This window comes from Haliaeetus leucocephalus, unplaced genomic scaffold, assembly GCF_000737465.1.
Source record: "Haliaeetus leucocephalus isolate CR32 unplaced genomic scaffold, Haliaeetus_leucocephalus-4.0 Scaffold848, whole genome shotgun sequence".
In the NCBI taxonomy this organism is placed as follows: Eukaryota; Metazoa; Chordata; class Aves; order Accipitriformes; family Accipitridae; genus Haliaeetus; species Haliaeetus leucocephalus.
Genome location: NW_010973284.1, coordinates 425772 through 444443, shown reverse-complemented (window position 1 = coordinate 444443; position 18672 = coordinate 425772). Strand labels below are relative to the sequence as shown.

The 18672-nt window shown below is 38.3% G+C and overlaps 2 protein-coding genes across 3 annotated transcripts in view; one reads left to right on the top strand and one right to left on the bottom strand.

Annotated features, from left to right (window-relative positions):
* ITGB3BP (integrin beta 3 binding protein (beta3-endonexin)) overlaps window positions 1-7183 on the bottom strand; it is a 35289-nt gene extending 28106 nt beyond the window's left edge. The window contains exons 1-2 of the mRNA XM_010582293.1: window positions 7111-7183; window positions 3074-3116 (exon numbers count right to left, since the gene is read on the bottom strand). Of these exons, the coding sequence (XP_010580595.1) occupies window positions 3074-3116; window positions 7111-7115 (48 nt within the window). The 5' untranslated portion in view covers window positions 7116-7183. The remainder of the gene's footprint in view (window positions 1-3073; window positions 3117-7110) is intronic.
* Window positions 7184-7559: 376 nt separating this feature from the next.
* Window positions 7560-18672, top strand: part of EFCAB7 (EF-hand calcium binding domain 7) — a 30891-nt gene continuing 19778 nt past the window's right edge. For both annotated transcript variants that reach the window (XM_010582292.1, XM_010582291.1), the window contains exons 1-5: window positions 7560-7665; window positions 9931-10118; window positions 14270-14481; window positions 16437-16523; window positions 17748-17943. In XM_010582292.1, coding sequence (XP_010580594.1) covers window positions 9932-10118; window positions 14270-14481; window positions 16437-16523; window positions 17748-17943 — 682 coding nt within the window. In that variant the 5' untranslated portion in view covers window positions 7560-7665; window position 9931. The remainder of the gene's footprint in view (window positions 7666-9930; window positions 10119-14269; window positions 14482-16436; window positions 16524-17747; window positions 17944-18672) is intronic.

Here is an 18672-nt window from a genome sequence, read left to right as displayed (position 1 = left end):
AGATCACAAAGCTACATATACAAAGGTGACAAAGCCTCTACAATCCAGCAGGAATCTGGGACCTGGGAAAATGTTACATTTCATTACTGAGTAAATTAATGATAGAAAACATGAATGTTTATATAATTAATCTTAAATTGTTGAGGAGTTATAAGGAAACTTCTTCTAAAAAGTATACATTTATAGAGGCCATAAATATAAAACTAGGACTACAAGCTGTACCTAGAAGTAAATGGACAATTATGTAACCCTCGGAAGTTTTCTTCTCAATTGCAGACAGTTAGCAGTTGATGTAAATGTCCTGAAGCACAATACTCCTATTTTTCACACCTACATGGATATGCATACTCTTGTTATCTGTATGAATGACTGTTTTTATTACAGCTTCTACTATGTTCTTGACTTCACCAAAATTTTAGGATGAGTTCTAGAAGTTAATGTGTTGTATAAAAGGTAAGTCTCCATTATTGGCTTTCAGTTTTCCACACTGCAATACTACTAAATTCCTCTTGGTTATATAAAAGTATAAAGAATGTTCAATATCTCCTCTAAAAAGAATACAGCATATTCTTATACCCCTTTCCTGCTCTTCACTACTGAACTCCTATTAAAATATCCTGATCTTTTTAATCGTCTTCATTTGAAGGCATTTCTTGTGCCACTTGTACCACAGCCTATGTTCACACTTATTTTCTTCCACAGAATGATACAGGTTCAAAGTATAATTTCTGCAATTATACTTTAAAACAGAGTGACAGTACCTTCAATTCTAATTCAGGTGAAGACAAAATACTGATTTATGCAATGGCATTATACTTCCAGTGCTACTTGCTATTCTATTTCTGATGTATCTTACTGTACTTCTACAAAAAGCTGCAGTTTTGATGTTTTTCTTCTCCTACTCTGCCTTGAGTGCTAACCCTTAATTTAGAACCTAACAGTGTTAGTATTGTTCATCAGTAATATGACTTACATGGTATTTCAAAAGATTTAATTTGCTGCCCTCTTACCTACTTTTCTTATAGCTCCTGGATGTTACTCTGTCTTGCTTTAGTCTTGAATACCCCTAAATAATTTCGCATCAGCCATATATACTCTTTTTGCAGTCTATCTGTATTTAAACAATACCTGGTGGAAATCTTCGGTCTGTTGTCACTAATATTTTGCCACATTCAAGCAGGTTAAAGAAATGTTTTAAATCATCTTCAAATGAAATATTAATTACTGTAAAGTAGCAATGCCACTTTAGGCATTTAAATGTCATCAAATCTCTTTTGTAACAGGGTGAGTCTTCAATCTGCTTACGCTTTCAGGATATTTTTCCTGCTTCAGCAGCAGTCTGCTCAACCACCATATTTCTGGATATGAGCTGAGACTCCTTTGAGCAGCTACCTAAAAAAAGTTACTGTAGTACTTCAAAAGACAGTATTTGGCAGTAACAATTTCTCTTCCAGGAAGAAGAGTCTTAGTCCAGTTACACAATTTTTAAATTATACCATACTAACATTACAAAATCTAAAAATATTTATTTCTGATCTGGTTAGTTCAGGCACGCTTTGGGTAGTCTGACCAGCAGGTGGAACGAGGGCATCCTGAATAACAGGAAAGAAATTGTAGAAAACAGCAATGGATGCAGCAGAGCTAAAACAGATACTTCATGCAAACCATGTGTATTTATTACCTTACATTCCTTCCTACCTTCTATAATGTTATTTAATTATGGTACACTTTAAATCTTTGACATGTATCTATCTGTTAGAGGCACCATATGACCTAAAAATCATAGTGTAAACTTACATTACTGATATTCCAGTAAAAGTTTTTATCATTCACATGGGCTTTTGTTAAGCTTTTTGCTGCACAAGAACCTGCACGCAGGTAACCATCAAGTAACTCTTTCTTTTTATCTTATGGGGAGGGGGCAGGGAAGGAATAGCTCTAAGACAGAAAAAGGATTCCATGTAATTTCAGCTGGACCACTCATCTACAAAAACGTTACTACAGCCCAAGAAACAGATGCAAAATTACAGTCACAGCTGCATTCTGAGCAGAACAAGTTGGGTAATGGTACACTAAGCTGCTAATTAAATTGCTAATGATTTTTTTTAGTGCCACTGCGGTATTTTGCCACCTTTGTTTAAATTAAGAAAAAAAAGTATCTAGAAAATTTTTAAAATTGCAAATTTCTATCTTGCTAAATACCAGTGAGACCTCCAAGTATGTGCTGCATGTAAACAAATCTCTTCAAAATGACACAGACATGGAGATTTATTGGGAGCTTGTTTGCTGACCAGCTATTTCTCTGTATGTACTTTTCCAAAATTTTCCTTCTTTTAAACACTGCCGTCCTCACAAGCTCCTCTGTATTAATGTCTGCAGCAACACCCACTGTTGGTAGGAGCAGATAATAAACTGACATATGTCATGACATGCTGGTACTGGGAGTATACTATAGCTGCATTTACAAAAAATAATAGCAACAGTACAATTTTATTTTTATTGTGATAACTGTGGTGAAATTTATTGCAGTGTTAGTACTTTATTGTTTCATTATGCCAGATTAGCTGAGGGAGGTAATTATATCCTTGACATGAAAATGCCTTTAATGTTTTCATTTCAATTTTGCAGTTTATAATATGCAGATTATAGCATTATCATAATTCCATATTGTTACATGTACAATTACATGGCAGAACATTTGCTTCCAGGATAATGGAGCTAATTTCTAATAAATGATTTCACCAAGGATCTTAACTCATTCAGCTCTTGGGTAAATAGTGATGGCAATTAAAATATGCATATTTCTCTATTATTTTCAAGTGATTCATGCAGATGTACATTACTTAAAGCCAGGCAGTTCTATGACAAATGGAATACAATAAATTTTTTACTAATACTTTCAGCAGTAATTTTTTGCCTCGTTAAGATTTTTCTAGACAACATCCAATCTGTAACAATATAAATACAACTCTAATGAAATATGTTTATATACACATATGTGTGCATATACAGATATATATACACATACATATATATACAGCCCAGATGATTCCATACACCAAAAAACACTTACGTTATCTTTTTTAACAGTGTCCAACTTTAATGCTCTCTTAACTCTGCAAGAGAAAAATATGGACAAGTTTCATGGTCATTAGACACAAAGATTTCTGGTAGTAAGGTCTATAACCTGTAATTTTAGAGACATTTTCCTTTCTCTTGTTTCACATTTTTTACACTACGCAAGAAAACTAATCTCATCCAAAGCAAATACATTAACTGATTAAAATACTGTGTAACAAAAACGTTGCTTATTTAGAAGGACAAAGTGTTTGCATAAGAAAATCCAATTCTCCATTTTATACTAGAGATAAAAATCAAGACACTGAAGTGAAATTGCACTGTATATTTGTCTCTTTCTCAAAGACCATAAACACTGAAAAAATGCAAAAGCATTATCATTTACATACCTTCTGAGCAAGGGTTGAAATTATTTAGCCATTAGTAGAAATAATGTATTAGGCATTTAAAACACAGGTACAGCCAAGGTGAAAAAAGTAGTTCTTCCCATCATTTTAGCTCTTAACATGATTCAGTGCTACCAGACTATGACTTAACTGGGGAACAGATGCTCTATGTCTTTACAGGTCCCCAAACCATAAGAAACTATTTTCTAGTCTTCTTCACTATACTGATTCAGGAACATGCCAAGCTCTCTCTGAAAAATCTGCTCTGCTGAACTGGATGCCCAGCTGTTAATGGCAACACTAGAAGAGGAAAGCTGAATATTTATAATACTTTATATCGTACAGCTGTCTTCTAAAGAGCAGTCATCAAAATTTTATTGAATGCAGACTAAATGCTCAAAGGAAAGAAAGGTCAACATAAATTAAGACTATTTTTCCCACAGACAATTGAAACTTTTAAAGCACATTCCTAAATCTTAACAATAGTTTAAAGCATTATATAAAAAAAATGAGGAAAAAAAATTAAAATCATTTTATAAGAACAGTCCCCAAGAAACATAAATGTTATATCAAATTAAACAAGATTTAGAAAATACATCATATTTCAAGAATTTAGTTCACAGTTTTCATCTTGGAAGAGAGTGTTTTGACTTGTAAGCAATTAAGATGACCACATTCCAAACATACCCTTTTAAAATTTTTGTTACTATTCCAAAACTGTAAATTAAAGTATTGGAAAAATAGAACGAAAACACCTCTTTAAAATATATCTCAGGCAACAGTCTTATATGAGTACTGTTTTACAACTATCTCTTTTACAAAAAGGGGAAGAGAAGTATCCTATCTTAAAAAAGCCAAGTAAACAGGTAACATTTAAATTAAAAAAGCGTGTGAACTTCTTGCCAAGGGGCAGTCAAAGCTGTAACAGTTTGATGGAATTCTTTACAATGTATTTCTTTTTTAAATAGAAACCCATATTGCTTAAGGAATGCAGACTCCATTACATCTTCCACCCCAGTGGCAGCAAAGAAACATTATATTTATTAATACATCTACTCTGAAAGGATGCTCTAGGGGCCAATGCATTTGCATGTTATACTAAGGCATGTTATGATGGAAGTTTTTATGATGGACTTCAAAAGAAGCTGGAAGCCAAAGTAAAGCAGAATCTGGACTCAACATAGCTGTAGGATGAAGATAAATAAGAAACTACATGAAAATCCCACTGAATCATAAACAATTAGAAAATTTCTTAGAGAGAAAATTGTGGACTGGTCAAGACTATGTTCTTTAAAGCCTGTCAAGTACTGTGTACAGCAACAGAGCTGCAGACAGCCCAAATTTCTCTCTACTGGCCTGCAAAACCCCTGCAAACACCCTGAGCTACGGCAGTGAAGAGGCAGCCTCATTCCAGGCAAGCACTTCAACGTTGGAAGGAGCTGCATGGATACAATTTTGGCTTCAGGAGCTCAACTTTGCTTCACTTTTCCCAATCCATCCTACCCAGCAACCTGGTGTGCTTGTGGAGTTGTTTTTAGTGATTGTCTTTCCCATGCCACAATATGAGAAAGTAAATCTCTGGCAACTGTGATTCACTCAAAATAAGTTAAAATTTGTGCTCTTAGTCTACACACAGTCCCTGGCTAGGGCCACTGAAACAAAATTCATCCAGACATCTAATGTGCAGACCCAGTTGGCCAAAGTGTCTTCTCTCAGATCTTTCAAAAGATGAGCATGGAGAAAAACCAATACGTGCATCTAGGTGCAAACAAAATTCCTAAAGTATTTTAGGAAACACCATGGAAGAAGTGCACAAGCTTTAGTTTGGTTTAGGCTGGAAAAGCCTTGCTGTGGCTATGGAGCAGAATCAAATGTCAGAGTGTAAACAAGAAAAGGCGATAGAAGAATGTGGCATATGTGATGACAGTACATAATAACTTATTTACCTGAGTTTCCTACCCTTGAATTGGTTCAAAATTCCCTGAGAGGGCTTAATTTATTTTCTTAGCTATGCAGAGTATGGTGGCACACGTTTATAGCTAGCTGTATAACCTGCAATGATTATTTTGCCCATAATATTTATCAGGTTAAAGAACTACATATTACTTCTATAGCATATTGTTCATCTATCATTCCAGGTCATGTTGTCAGTTCCTTGTTAATACTGGGAGACCTTTACTCACATGAATAGTGCTTTGATGAAACCACTTCTCGGCTTAACAGTGAAAGTCTGGGTATGCAATTTAACTTTCAATAAAGAAATGGGGGTTTTATATTGTTTTTAATTCCACATACACTTAAACTTTACTTCACTATTCATTTATGAATGAATGCAATGGTAACAGTCACGTACAGATTTAATGCACAAAAATGAACATACAGAATCAGGGACTTGATTATATTATTTCATTAAAAATACCGTAGAGAGTATTGTAGTGCATTCTGAAGCCATTTCAGTTAGCTTCCTCTTAGGTTTCTGCTTTCACTGGGGGAAAAAAGAAAACACCTCTATGCTATTTACATATCGCTTCATCTTCAAAACCTGGTAGCAAAAATGTCTTATTAATTGGAAAAGCAGAAAGAATACATGATCATTTTCTATGTTCAGCTTGCATGGTAGTTAAACTCCGTGTGCAACCAGTGAGAAACAGCCTTAAACACCAAAAAAAAAAAAATCAAAGCTTGTGGACTGATGTTTCCTTTGTATTACTACTGTCTGGCATGATTACTTCAACCAGTGGTCAGGAGAAAGACTGGCAGAAGTTGGAACCTATGGTAGCTCTAACACAAGTTATCTTTGAAATCGCATAAGAAGCCGTAAACTGGGACAGTATCCCAAGCTTATATTTAGGCAGCATAAGTCTTATGGCTGCACCTTACTGCTGAAGTTAGCAACATCCTCCACGTTTTCTTTACAGTTCTTCAGAAGCCCGCAATTAGCAAATACACGCAAGAATAGCATCAGACTGACATGACTACTGCTCAATAAATTGCAAAGAATAGAACATGAAGAGGATTTATTCCCACTGGAGCAATACGAAGAGACACAGCCTGATGGAAAATGGACCTTACCGCCACAGGCCTGCAACACCTTCCCACAGCAGCACTAAACCCAGGTGCCAAACTCCGCACAACCCACCCGTGACATGGCTCCTCTCCCTCTTCCACCTCCCACCACGCAGCCTCGCAAGGCTTTATCCGTGGGGCGTGAGGCAACCATGGAAGCCGGGAACAGCCACATAACATACAAAAAGTACTACCCATGCCAGTGGGCATCGCCCGCCCGACATCCCTCAGGACGAAGGCTCTGCCCCAAGGAGCCACCATCTTAAACGTTTCCCGCTCGCATCCAACAACGGGAAGCCAGAACTAGAAACAAAACCCGCCCTTCCCCACGCTAACGGCGTGCTCCTCCCCTCTCCGGGATCACCCGAGGAGCCCATTTCTCCTCAGGGAAAAAACCTCGCCGCCGTATAGGGAGCCCGCAGGCCACCGAGGAGAACCGCTCCGCCTCACGGCGTTCCCACAACGGGCCCTCGCTCCCTCGGCCGCCCGCCCCGCTCCCCTCCGCGCCCTCAGGGGCTGCCCCGCTGCCGAGAAGCGGCTCCTAGAACCGACTTTCTCCGCTCCGCCGCCCGATACCTACGACATCGCGGACGCCCGCAGCCGTTCCCGCCGCCGCCTTTGTAGATCTCCCGCCGCCGTGCACCGGCCAAAAGCCGCCGGCTGGAAACGGTGCTGAGAGGGCGGGTAGGCGGCCCCGGCAGGGCGGGACGAGGCCGGTCCCGGCAGGCCTGAGGGGAGGAGAGGGGTCGGTTTGTCTGCTGAGCTGGGTGCTGCGCAACGGTAGGAGCCGGGCCCGGGGAAGGTTTGGGCGGGAGGTGGTGGGTGGCGAAACCCGGTCCCTCAGGGCTGCTGGGGACGCCGGGCAGGGCGGGAGAGTTGCTTCCTCTCTGAGGGGCTGGGGGAAGGGGATTGTTAACGTCTTTTATGGGAGGGTGGGTGGTGAATTTTTGCCCAAGAAGACCCCTGCGCCCACCGGAGCGCAATGGAGTGAGGCTCATGTGGTAAAAGAGTTTCCTCGTTTCAGGTGAGCGAGGCCTGGGCTCGGAAGCTTAAGAAGAAACAGCGGGAAGTTTCCCCGCCGGTGTGTTTGCTGTGAATGGAGGTGAACCTCGGTCTCGGACCCGCGACGAGAAAGGTCGGTATTGCCAGGAAGGGTACGACTTAATTCCTGGTTGGAAGATGGTTTTTATTTGTTAGAATCATAGCAACTAAAATTGAAAGCAGTCGTTAGGCTGTGTTGTCCTCCCACTTCAGCCAAGGCCGGATTGCTCCCTTCTGTCTATTTTGTCTAAAGTGTCATTTGTCCGGTAAAAATTTAACAACCTGAGCCATGGGGCTGCTGGCAGTGCTGCCACTAAGCTATTGCTCACTGGATTTCTGAGCAATGTATTGGCAGCACCTCTCGGCAGAACTGTGGCCCACGTAAGAAATATCTTGGTAATGGGAAGTCTAAGGAGTATAAACGAGAGTTCACATTTTATAAACTAGTTACTGGAAAATTAACATTTATTCTTCTTTTCCTCCTTGACTTTAACCCACTTCCATTTTGTGTGTGTAACACTGGTGCTTAATTATAGTGACACCCGTTTGCAGTAACCAGACTGTATCACAGTGTCCCTATGGGGTCCTTCTAATGCCAGTGTAATATTAAAGTGTCAGGCAGGCGGTCTGTGTATTATAAATAGGGTACTTCATCCATGATAAGCGATTATTATCTTTCTTTCCCAAGTGTAAAAGACCTATATAACTCAACAAGGTGCGAGTGATTTAGGCCTCCTGAGTAAAAATCCAATGAGTCCTGAAGGGGACCCTATGATGTCGTTGTCTTGTTGCTGAACTTGAGATATTCCATTTATTATACTAGAATATATTTTCTGAAGTCAACATTGGGTAAAATAATATGAGAGGCTGTTAGACCAACAGTACAACACGATTTAGTGTCCCTCTGTGATGGCCTTCTAAAAACCCTAATCACCCTTGGTAAAAGCAGAAAGCTGCTGTTAAAGTTTGCTGGCCGCTGGTGAGCAAACAGCATTAGTTACTGCTTTGAATCGTTTTAGCAATTTAGAAAAAATGCATTTTGTATTCTTTTTTTCCATTCATTTATAATTACATGGGTAGTGTTCTCATACTTAAAAGGCCTAAGTTGCACCAAGTTTTACGCACAATCTTAGCTTCATGCTTGTTTATTAATTATATTTAGATAACTCTTAAAAGTAGAATTGTGTGCTTAACTTCACATACTTGAAGGATTAAGGGTTACAATTTTGACCAATTTTGCTATTAGCAAATTAGTATGTTTCATTGAGTTATAACTGTAAAAACAGAAAACAAAAGCCCATTCTGGTATGGGTTGGCACCAGAAAAAAAGCATGTAATCAATTTAATAATGATTATATCCCTTTTTTAACACTGAGTGTTATATGGTGTTTATGACATTACACAGTGTCTCTGCCCAGTTTTCCAGCTAAATCAGTCTTGGAAATATAAAAGTCAGTTTTTGAGTGAGGGAGGAAATCCTGACAAATATGCAGTTCAATATAGACATGCTCACATGTAGTTTTCACTGGAGGACAAAGGGGGCTTTTACTCTGCTGTTGACACCAAGAAATATAATAGAGAATCCAACATGATATGAGCCAGTCGTGATCATGCAGCCACAGAGCTCTCTCCAATGACATAAGTGCTGCATCCATTCTTGATAATATTTACTTTGTTATTGTTGTTTGGTGAAAAAGTCTTTTAAATAATTCTGTGCCTCTCACACCTGTGGCCATGTTTAAATTGGCATTTTTTTCCTAAAAAAACTCCACCTTTGCTACTGCTGGTGAGCTGTAGCAACAATGAGAGTGGCACTGGCAGCAAAACAGTGGTAGGTATCATATGTTCGTTAATTTACCATTTGGACAAATCATGCTAGGCATAGACAGTGGTAGGAAACTCATCAGAGCCAACGAGTGCGCTTCTGTACAAATTGTCCCATTGCTTCTGTCATTAGGAGAATTTAGCTAGTGTGGCAAGAGTAGAAATTCTAGTGGAAATGTGTAGTAAGGACAAGTCCTAGCGGTTTCTTTCTAAACATGGATAGCAATGGTTTGTATCACAGATAACTTGAAAATTTGTTTTTATGCTTTCAAATAACATGATTATATAACCATTGTCATATCAAATGGTCTGAAATTAAAATAAAATACAATAAAATGAAACTTTGTTTGTGGATCTCATGGTGCTTACCTACAAGCGTAGATAAGTATTTCCCAACTGAGATTTTGAGAATGGAAAACATATGACCCGATGTTAGGATTAATTTGTGCTAGTCTGTGTTTCAGAGGACAAAGCAGAGGTGTTATTAAACAGGCAAGACAGTAACAAATTCTAACTGTAATTGTATTCTTCACAGAATGGCCAGCAGTCCTGAGAATAACGCATCCCCCTCCGTTCAGAAAGTCATGCGCTTGGAAAGTTCCCAAGGAAAGAAGTCCCAGCATGCAGAAGAAGCGATCTTTTATATGAACTGCCGAGCAGCTTATCTAACTGTTTTCAAAAGCAGTTTAGAAAATATTAAATCAAAAGAACAACTCAGTTTAGGTAACGATTAGGTATTTTTTCCCCCCTAGCTGTTGTGTGTGATGATTACAGTGGGTAGTTTACAAACAGCAGTCAGCAATTCAGTAGTGAGAATATTCTAATACATAAACTCAGTAACTGTTTTAAGGAAGTTACAGTAGTTTTAGGTAGGGTTCAGATGGCTGTATCTTTGAAGATATAGTCATCATTTACCTGTTATAAATTATGTCACATAGTGATTTTTCAAAGTTTATAGAGACTACCATTCCTCAAAGTTTTTCATTTTCCTCAAATCCTTAGTCTTTGTTACTACGTGTTGGATGACTTGTGGAAGTGGGAATAGTGTACAGAGCTTTTCATCTGTAAATCACCAGTATGAATGGGCAAAAGTCAATATTGGGTGACAGCTTACAGGGGACCTAAGTGAGTTGTTTAACAACACCAAATTTGATGGTAGCATTGTTGCTTACTTGAGGTGGGCCTAGGTCCTGCTTTTTGATTACGACGTTTCTGCAATAAATTTTTGCCTATCCCTGACAGATGATTGAGTTGGTCTCAGTTCAGCTTATAGTGGGCAATTGCCCTGGCACAGAAAATTGCCATGATAACTGGCATTAATTGGCATAGAGATTTGCAGACTTATATGACAGGTTGTTACTGGGTGCATGGATATGGTAATTTACCCCTAAAGATAGTCTCACAGATCAGTTATAAGCCACTTTGAGTAATATGTGAAAATATTGCCTTTCCTCTACCAACTTTATGTGATCAAATGGACTGTTTCAGACACTGGTGTTTCATAAGAATTCTTACTCTTATTTTATTTAAACTCCCACTGAATGATAATGTTCCCATAGACTGAAATGAAGTTTTCATTTTTTCATCCATATTATATTTGTGTATAAGTGGTATTGCTGTCAGCAGTACAATAGGAAAAAAATATCTCTGAATGCTTCACCTGTACTAAATAAAGGTGTTAGCAGATACTGAAAGGTGTGGAGCTTAACAACATTTGTTTTGAAAACCTATGGAATTTCAAAGTGCCTTGTGTGGAATTATTAGGAAGGTTACAAAAGTTTACCTCAAAAATGATAGTTAGGGCTGTGTATTGGAAATTGTTTTCTTTATAATATATCTTAGCGACAAAGTAAGATAAGACTGAGTAATAACCTGTTTCAGTTGTGAAATAGGTTTCACTATCCCAGATAAAATTTCTCAAGCAAATATAATACCAACTTTGCTCTCTCTTGGAGTTGTAGGATTGTGTACTATGTCTTACCATGTTTGGGGTTTTTGTTTCTTGTTTTGTTTTTATCTTTCTTAGAGCATTTTTGTCCTTTCGTGAAGAAATTTAGTCATGGTTGTATATAATAGCGTGGGCTTGTGTTAGGAAACTCATGAAAGTGTCTTTCAGTCCCGTTTTCTACCTGGAGTTTTGTGATGTGAAAATCTTAGCTTGCCTTATTGGAAAAAATGTTTCCAGCTCACGTGGTTGACAAAGAAAACATGAGAACATAAACTTTCAGTTAGATAAAGAGAACCAAAATGTATCATTAAAAAAAATAATTTTTATTTTGTGGTTTTGGGGTACAGCTCAGAATACACTTGGGATTGGTGGTAGTACAGGTTGTTTTCTTGAGTCGTCGTCATAGATTATGATGCCAGTAAAAGGTATGTGTGTTATGGCATTGCGGTTGTTCGTAATAAAAAAAACCAAACCATGCAACGGCTGAAGGCAAAAACATGCTAAGCTATCAAATAATTTATTTTTAATTCTAGTGACTGTATTTTTTTTTCATACGTGAGGAAATGTTTCTCACTAATGGCTGCATTGCCCATGCCTAAAATATGTGAGGTCTCACGTGGAAACCACCACTATAAAAGCTGAGTGTACTTCTCTGTTGCACTGATTGTTTGTAGCTTCTTTCCCTATACCAGTACATGAAATTCTACCCATTAGCAAGCACATTCTTTCAGCATGTGACTTAGTGTTATCCAGGCTTTCTCAGCTGTAATAAAAGTGCCTTTATAACATCCTAATGATAGTTTTGGATAATCTGGATTTTAAGATAGGAGTGGTGTGAACAGATGTAATCTCTTTTATATATGCTTTGGCTTTCATCTCTATCCATATGCCACTTTGCGACATAGCAAGTGTTTGGGCATTTTGGTTTCAAGGTCAGCTTGGAAAGGGCAATTAGTTGCTCAGGCTCCCAGTCTTTTCAGAGATATTTAAGAACTTCTTTTAAAATTTGTTAGCATTGAGAGTTATTATAGATTTATACTGCATCTTAAGTAGATTCTGGCATTTATCAAATGAGTGGTGCCAATGTTTAAGCATCTCTTGCTGCATGATCTTTGGCTAATATTCTCAACTGTAAAATATTCACTTAGAGATTGGCCCTGCAAAATTTTATTTGTAGGAGTTTTACTTGTTCATGGATAGTAGCTGTGTTGTAATATTACTTAAGGTATTTAGCAGAATCAGTCTGGAATGAAGTATAAATAAAAGGTGCAGTCTGATTGAACTTTCAAAAATACAAACTTGGGAGGCATGTAGGGTATGGCAAGTGCTGATTTCCCTGGATATATAAAAATACAAAATTGTTGCATATTTGAAGGATACTCTGTTAAATGTGAGTGAATACTGTGCTATAATGACATTCCAGGGAACTGGGCTATCCATGTGAACAAACACACAGAGTAACTGCCCTTCTTTGGCTGACCTTGACATTGAAATCCTTCAACAATTGCTATGTGCCCAAGCCTTGCATGGATAAAGATGTAAGCTTTGCTGTATTCTTCTGACTCTGCTTGTAGAGGTGACAGGGCACAAATCTTTATTTAGTCCTTGGCATTCAACTGGAGATTAGCAACAAAGGTGTCTGGTTTTGTTTGTTTGTTTTTATGGTGACACAGTTGCCTACTGAGAATTGTAACGATGCCACCACCTCATTTCACAGATGCTACTGAACTGCTCTCAGCCAGTATAGACTTGGTCATTGGTCAGCTGGCTAAAAATCAAGCTGCCAGCCTAGGTAGAGATGAAGGATCTCTTGTGTTTCCCTAAAAAAAACTTGATTATATGGGAAGATATAAAAACATCCCTCCAGTTTCAGATAGACTGTGCATTTTAATTTAATTTCAGTTTAATGTAATACCTTCTTCGCCCTGGAAACTGATGAAAGGATGTTTTCAGTAAAGGCTTTTAAGAGGCTAACTAGATCCAGCAAATGCATTTTGAAGAATGCCAGGTGTAGCAGCAGCGGGACTGATTGCATGCATGGTATTGGCTGTTGGCCTTAATGTATGTCTGTTGGTATCATTTTTCCTTTACATCTGAAATTCATGTTGCGTAATTTGAATTGATAAGTTCAAATGTATAGATGTGACATAAAATATTGTTTAAGATAAATTCTACACTAGATCTCAGCTCTTGGCAAAGTGGAAAGACTTATGTGGATCTCAGTAGAAACAGGATCTAATGATGTGCAAGCTTACAAATAAGAGTTTCTTGATATTAAGGCAGGGGACGTAGACACTGGGCTGAATTTTACACCTGTCTTTCGAGGAGACTGTCTTTGAATTCATGGATATTTTGCTTATTTAATAGTTTGAACCCATTAACTTTCCTTAAGGAAGACATCCCATTGAGTTTAGTAGAGCAGTGCATATGAGTAAGTGGAAGCTGCAGATCGGAGCCTTTAAGCAAAATAATTCCTGTGATATTGTTATGTTGTAAAAAGTCACAGGCTGCTCTCTGGTTTCTTCCTTTTTCTGTAGAAGAAAGTGGGTGTGATTCGCAGCAGTGTGGCATATTCATGTCTGTGCTGGATCATAGTTCGCAAGGGATGATCTAGGATGCCAGGCAGTGCCTCTTTGATGACTTCTTTCAAAAGAATATGTGAGTGAGCTCATCTGCCCCCCAGGCTGCTTGAACCTCTCTGGTACAAACCACAGAATTCAAGGCCATGGAAGGTCACAGTCAGTCTGTATCAGTAGAGTACAGGATTAAGACTATAAGCAAAACTGTCCTTTAGACCTGCTTTTCCCTTGGATTGATTTGGCTTAAAAAAAAAAGTCTGAACATGGAAAGTGATTAAAGGATGTTTTGAAAAAACTCCTTCGCTGGCAGCTGGAACGTATAGTTAATATTATGTTTTATTGTTCAGTACTTCAACAGGCTGGAAGAAATCCATGTCAGAAGACAGTTAATAAATATTGGACTTCACAAACAACTACACTGAATTTCGATGATTTTTGTACTATTTTAAAAAAAGAAAAACCAGCTACAAAAACTGAACTGCTCGAAGCATTTGGAAAAATAGACACAGATAATACTGGATATATTTTACATGATGAACTTTATAAAATTCTTACAACAGTAAGTATCAGTAGAAACTTAATTATCCATCTTTAACCATTAGTAGAGATTTTGGAAATTAAACAGGAAAACTATTCTGAATGTGTAAACACATATTCCTGACCAAAAGAATCAATAACTGATTCATGTTTTTGTTTTTTTTTTTTAATTTATGTCTAATTGTCTGTGGTTATCTGATCTTTCTTTCAGTTTTTCCCCTTACAGTCTTGCGGTTGCTAACCTGTCTGTTCCTTTCAGCAATTGTGCCTTGAAGGTGGAAGCTGGCAGAAAAAATATTTCTCATATTTTCACAGAATGCTTTGTTGAAACTCTATCAATACAGCAGTGGAGCAACAGAAGGGGAAGCACATGTCTCTCCCTTGGTTCATTTAGTGCAAATCCCTCTATTCTCTACAGAGCCTCTCTGCAGCCCTTTGGGGTTTTGAACTTTTACCAAGAGAATTAATGATATACCTTTGCTGTTCTCCCCTCACAAGTTGTTGTCTATGTATGTTCAGAAGCAGAATGGTCTTCCAAGTTGGTGTAGAGCTGATGCTCTGACTTTAAGCTAATTGATGTACATCACAGATGATTACAATTATTTTCTTTCTCTGTTCTGTCAGTTTTTTTGCTCTGTGCAGCCAACCACCCACCCCCACCCCCGCCTTCATTGTAAAAGCCAATCGTCTTGCACAGCACAAACACTAGGGAGCAGCAGCAATTAAAACCAGACTGGTAGAATTCTAGTAGAGTTCTCAAAAGTGAGACTAAAACAATTTCAAGGAAATGTAAAGGAGAGCAAACTGGGACAGAAGGATCAAACAATTTACATACTAAGTTTGTTTTATTGGGTCAACCACAACAAATATATTTGTATACTTCAAACATTGTGGCAGAACCTTCAATCCTCATTCTGTATGAACAAAAAGATATAGTTGCAATGGTAAGGAAATATTCTATATATAATAAAAGATAGAAGTAACAGATGTTGAGTGCTACCGTAGTTATGCCATGAAGGGCTACAAACTCTGTATTGTTATATAAAGTCAGGGCATTTCTTTATATAGACGCAGACTGAAGAACTTACTAGATATGCCTGCAGTAGCAACTGGTGCTGTTCAAAGAGCAGAGGATCAGGATTTGATTTATTGCAATCCACTATGGCTCTGGGATCATATGTCCACATCACATGTTTACCAACAATGAAGTTCATGTTAGTTTTCAGTCCCAAGTTTTACACCATGCACCTATAGCTGAAAAGTATGAAGTAGATTTCTGTACAGCAATTGCATATTGCTGTGTCATTGCTAACAGCCCTGTGCATCTGTGTAGAGGAAACTTCTGGAGGACCTTGTGGAAGACATGCTTTCTTCCTGAGAGATGTACCTTGTGTCCACATTGCAAGTGGGGCACTCCAGATGGTGTTCTGACATGCAATTCAGACTTGGTTCCAAAAGGAGGGAAATTGCTCTGGCTTCACACTAATAATTCCAAGTAGAGACAGGTGCAAGGCAAATTCATGCCTGGAATAACTCTTCTAGTGAACTAAATTGCAGGTGTAAACTGGTATAACAGGATAGCTCAAGTAAATAAGTGAAACTAACCATTATGAAGTTAACTCTTGGTTGTTAGTGTGCTACAATATAAGTAAGAATGACTGAGAGCTGGGGTTGCCCAGGTTATGGAATATTTTCTGAAAATGATGTAGGTGTCATTCACAGTGGTTTTCCAGAAGACACCACAGAATTGCATAAACTGATGTAATTGATCTGTTCAGTATTTAGTAGCACTGTAGGGACATAATTTTTTATGATGTTGACCTCTATTTTGATGATTCAAGTCAAAATCCATTTAAATCTATTGCAAGATAAGATTCCCTGAAAGGATATTAAAAGGATCTTTGTGTTTTTATTAAATGTGCACTGTAGGTGAACAGCATTCTTGATGAGAAACCCAAACTGAGTTTTTTATTGCAGAGAGGCGAAAAAATGACTCGGGATGAAGTGAGTGCCATTATTAAACAAGCTGATTTTAACTGCAGTGGCAAACTTGACTACAACAAGGTATGGCAAACAGAGTGATATTATTTGTTCTTGTGTTATTGACTCGATGTTATTGATAGTATTAGCATTATCAAACTCAGTACATACCACCTCCATGTGTGGGTCCATTGATGACCTTACCCCAGTCCCACCCCCCCACCCCCCCAACTGCCTACGTACTGAAACACGGGCAGGTATGTATTTCTGTTTCACTCACTTTATCTGGCTATTATCCTTGAAAAGGTCACTTGCTGCAAGTGAACTTAATGTTTTAGACAGAGCCTAATAGTAAGCACAAAACCTAACAGCATGCGTGAAGGTAAGAGTTAAAGGAATGGCAGGTTAAAGGTGACCATTGGCAGCAAACTTGGCTAATCAGTGAGAATTGCTATGTCTGTGACATTTCGTAATTTCTTGTGTGTGGGACATTATCGTACATGTGAACATCTAATTTTCAAGATGCAGCACCTTATCAGTTTTTCTGACATCATGTCTAAGTTTTGAATTGAATAAACAGTCCAAAAGATTTGTGCATAAATATAGTTTCATAGAAGAAAACCAACCCCCTATTAAAAATCCTATATTAAAAAAAAAAAATCAGTCTTCAAATATCTAGAAAGAAATATAAATCACCTCTTGGGTTGAAAGTCGCACTTAATTTTCATTCAATATTTGGACCTCCTTGTTGAATCATGACTCCATTTTACTGTGTCACTTGAGTGGTTGCTCTGATTCATGAAAATGAAAATTAATATTGTGCTTTAACAGAAAATGTATTACATCTCTCTGCGGAGATCTTATAGCAGCCTTCCAGTACTTAAAGGGGGTCTGCAGGAGAGATGGGGAGGGACTCTTTATCAGGGACTGTAGTGATAAGATGAGGGGTAACGGTTTTAAACTGAAAGAGGGTAGATTTAGACTGGATATTAGGAAAAAATTCTTTTCTGTGAGGGTTGTGAGGCACTGGAACAGGTTGCCCAGAGAAGTTGTGGATGCCCCCTCCCTGGAAGTGTTCAAGGCCAGGTTGGATGGGGCTTTGAGCAACCTGGTCTAGCGGAAGGTGTCCCTGCCCATGGCATTGGGGTTGGATCTAGATGATCTTTAAGGTCCCTTCCAACCCAAACCATTGTAGGATTCCATGGTTCTACCTATTGACCTGTCCTTTGCTTGTTAATGTTACATTTTAATCCTTAAAACTGTGAGAAAGAATGTTTCACTTAACTGATTACTTCTCTTTCTCTAAAGTTTTGTGACTTATACATGACAACCAGTGAGCAGTGCTGCAAGACTGCACGAGAGAAACTGGAAGTTGATTGTCGACTGAGGCAACAGCAGTTTGGAAATCAAGCTGAATTGTCCTCTGAAGGGATCACACTGCCAGTGTCAAAACCATCACCAAGAATCTCGAGGAAAACTGATCACAAACTAGCACCAACAAAAGGTATTTGTATTCCATATTGGGAGTTTTCATTCTGTTGGAGATCATGCTCTGGGTCAATGAACAGTTGAGTATTTGTTTAATTTTTCTCAGATTAGTGAGGATGTTACTGACTAATATTCATTTTTACTGTGGCAAGGGCATAAATGTCTCAGTAAAATATCTGATCTCCATGTTCAAATGGACATTGGCTGCATCTATGTTCTGAAGCTCTCAAATTCTTAAGGGTGAATTTTGTTGACTCTCATGTGACACAGTCCAGAGGGGAGAGACAAAGTGAATGCTCAGATGTTGCAACATAGGCAAGTTATTTATTTCCTTCCTTGATCAGAGATGAAACCTTAAATATTTATCAATCAGCAGTCTGTTTGTTTCAATTATCGAGGCTACTTCTAAAGCACAATCAATACAAGAGTTTAATGTTCTTCCTGAAGTTACAAAGATACTTAAAAACCTCCTCAGACTGGAAAAAGAGTGCAGGCTAACAGACTGCAAAGGTACCATGTGTGAAATATTTGCATGTAGTGCATGTTGTTTACTTTAAGTTGCTTCAATTCTAGGCAATACTGAAGAGGTGCAAAAATGACAGAACAGTGATGAACACTGAGTTTATGTAGCTAGATCAACAATTGTACGAGCAGAGTTGCCCCGACATGAGGAATCAGGAAATAAAGGCTTGGAAGTAATTGTGTTGGGCAACTGTGCATATAAGTGATGTGCTGTCTGGCAGGG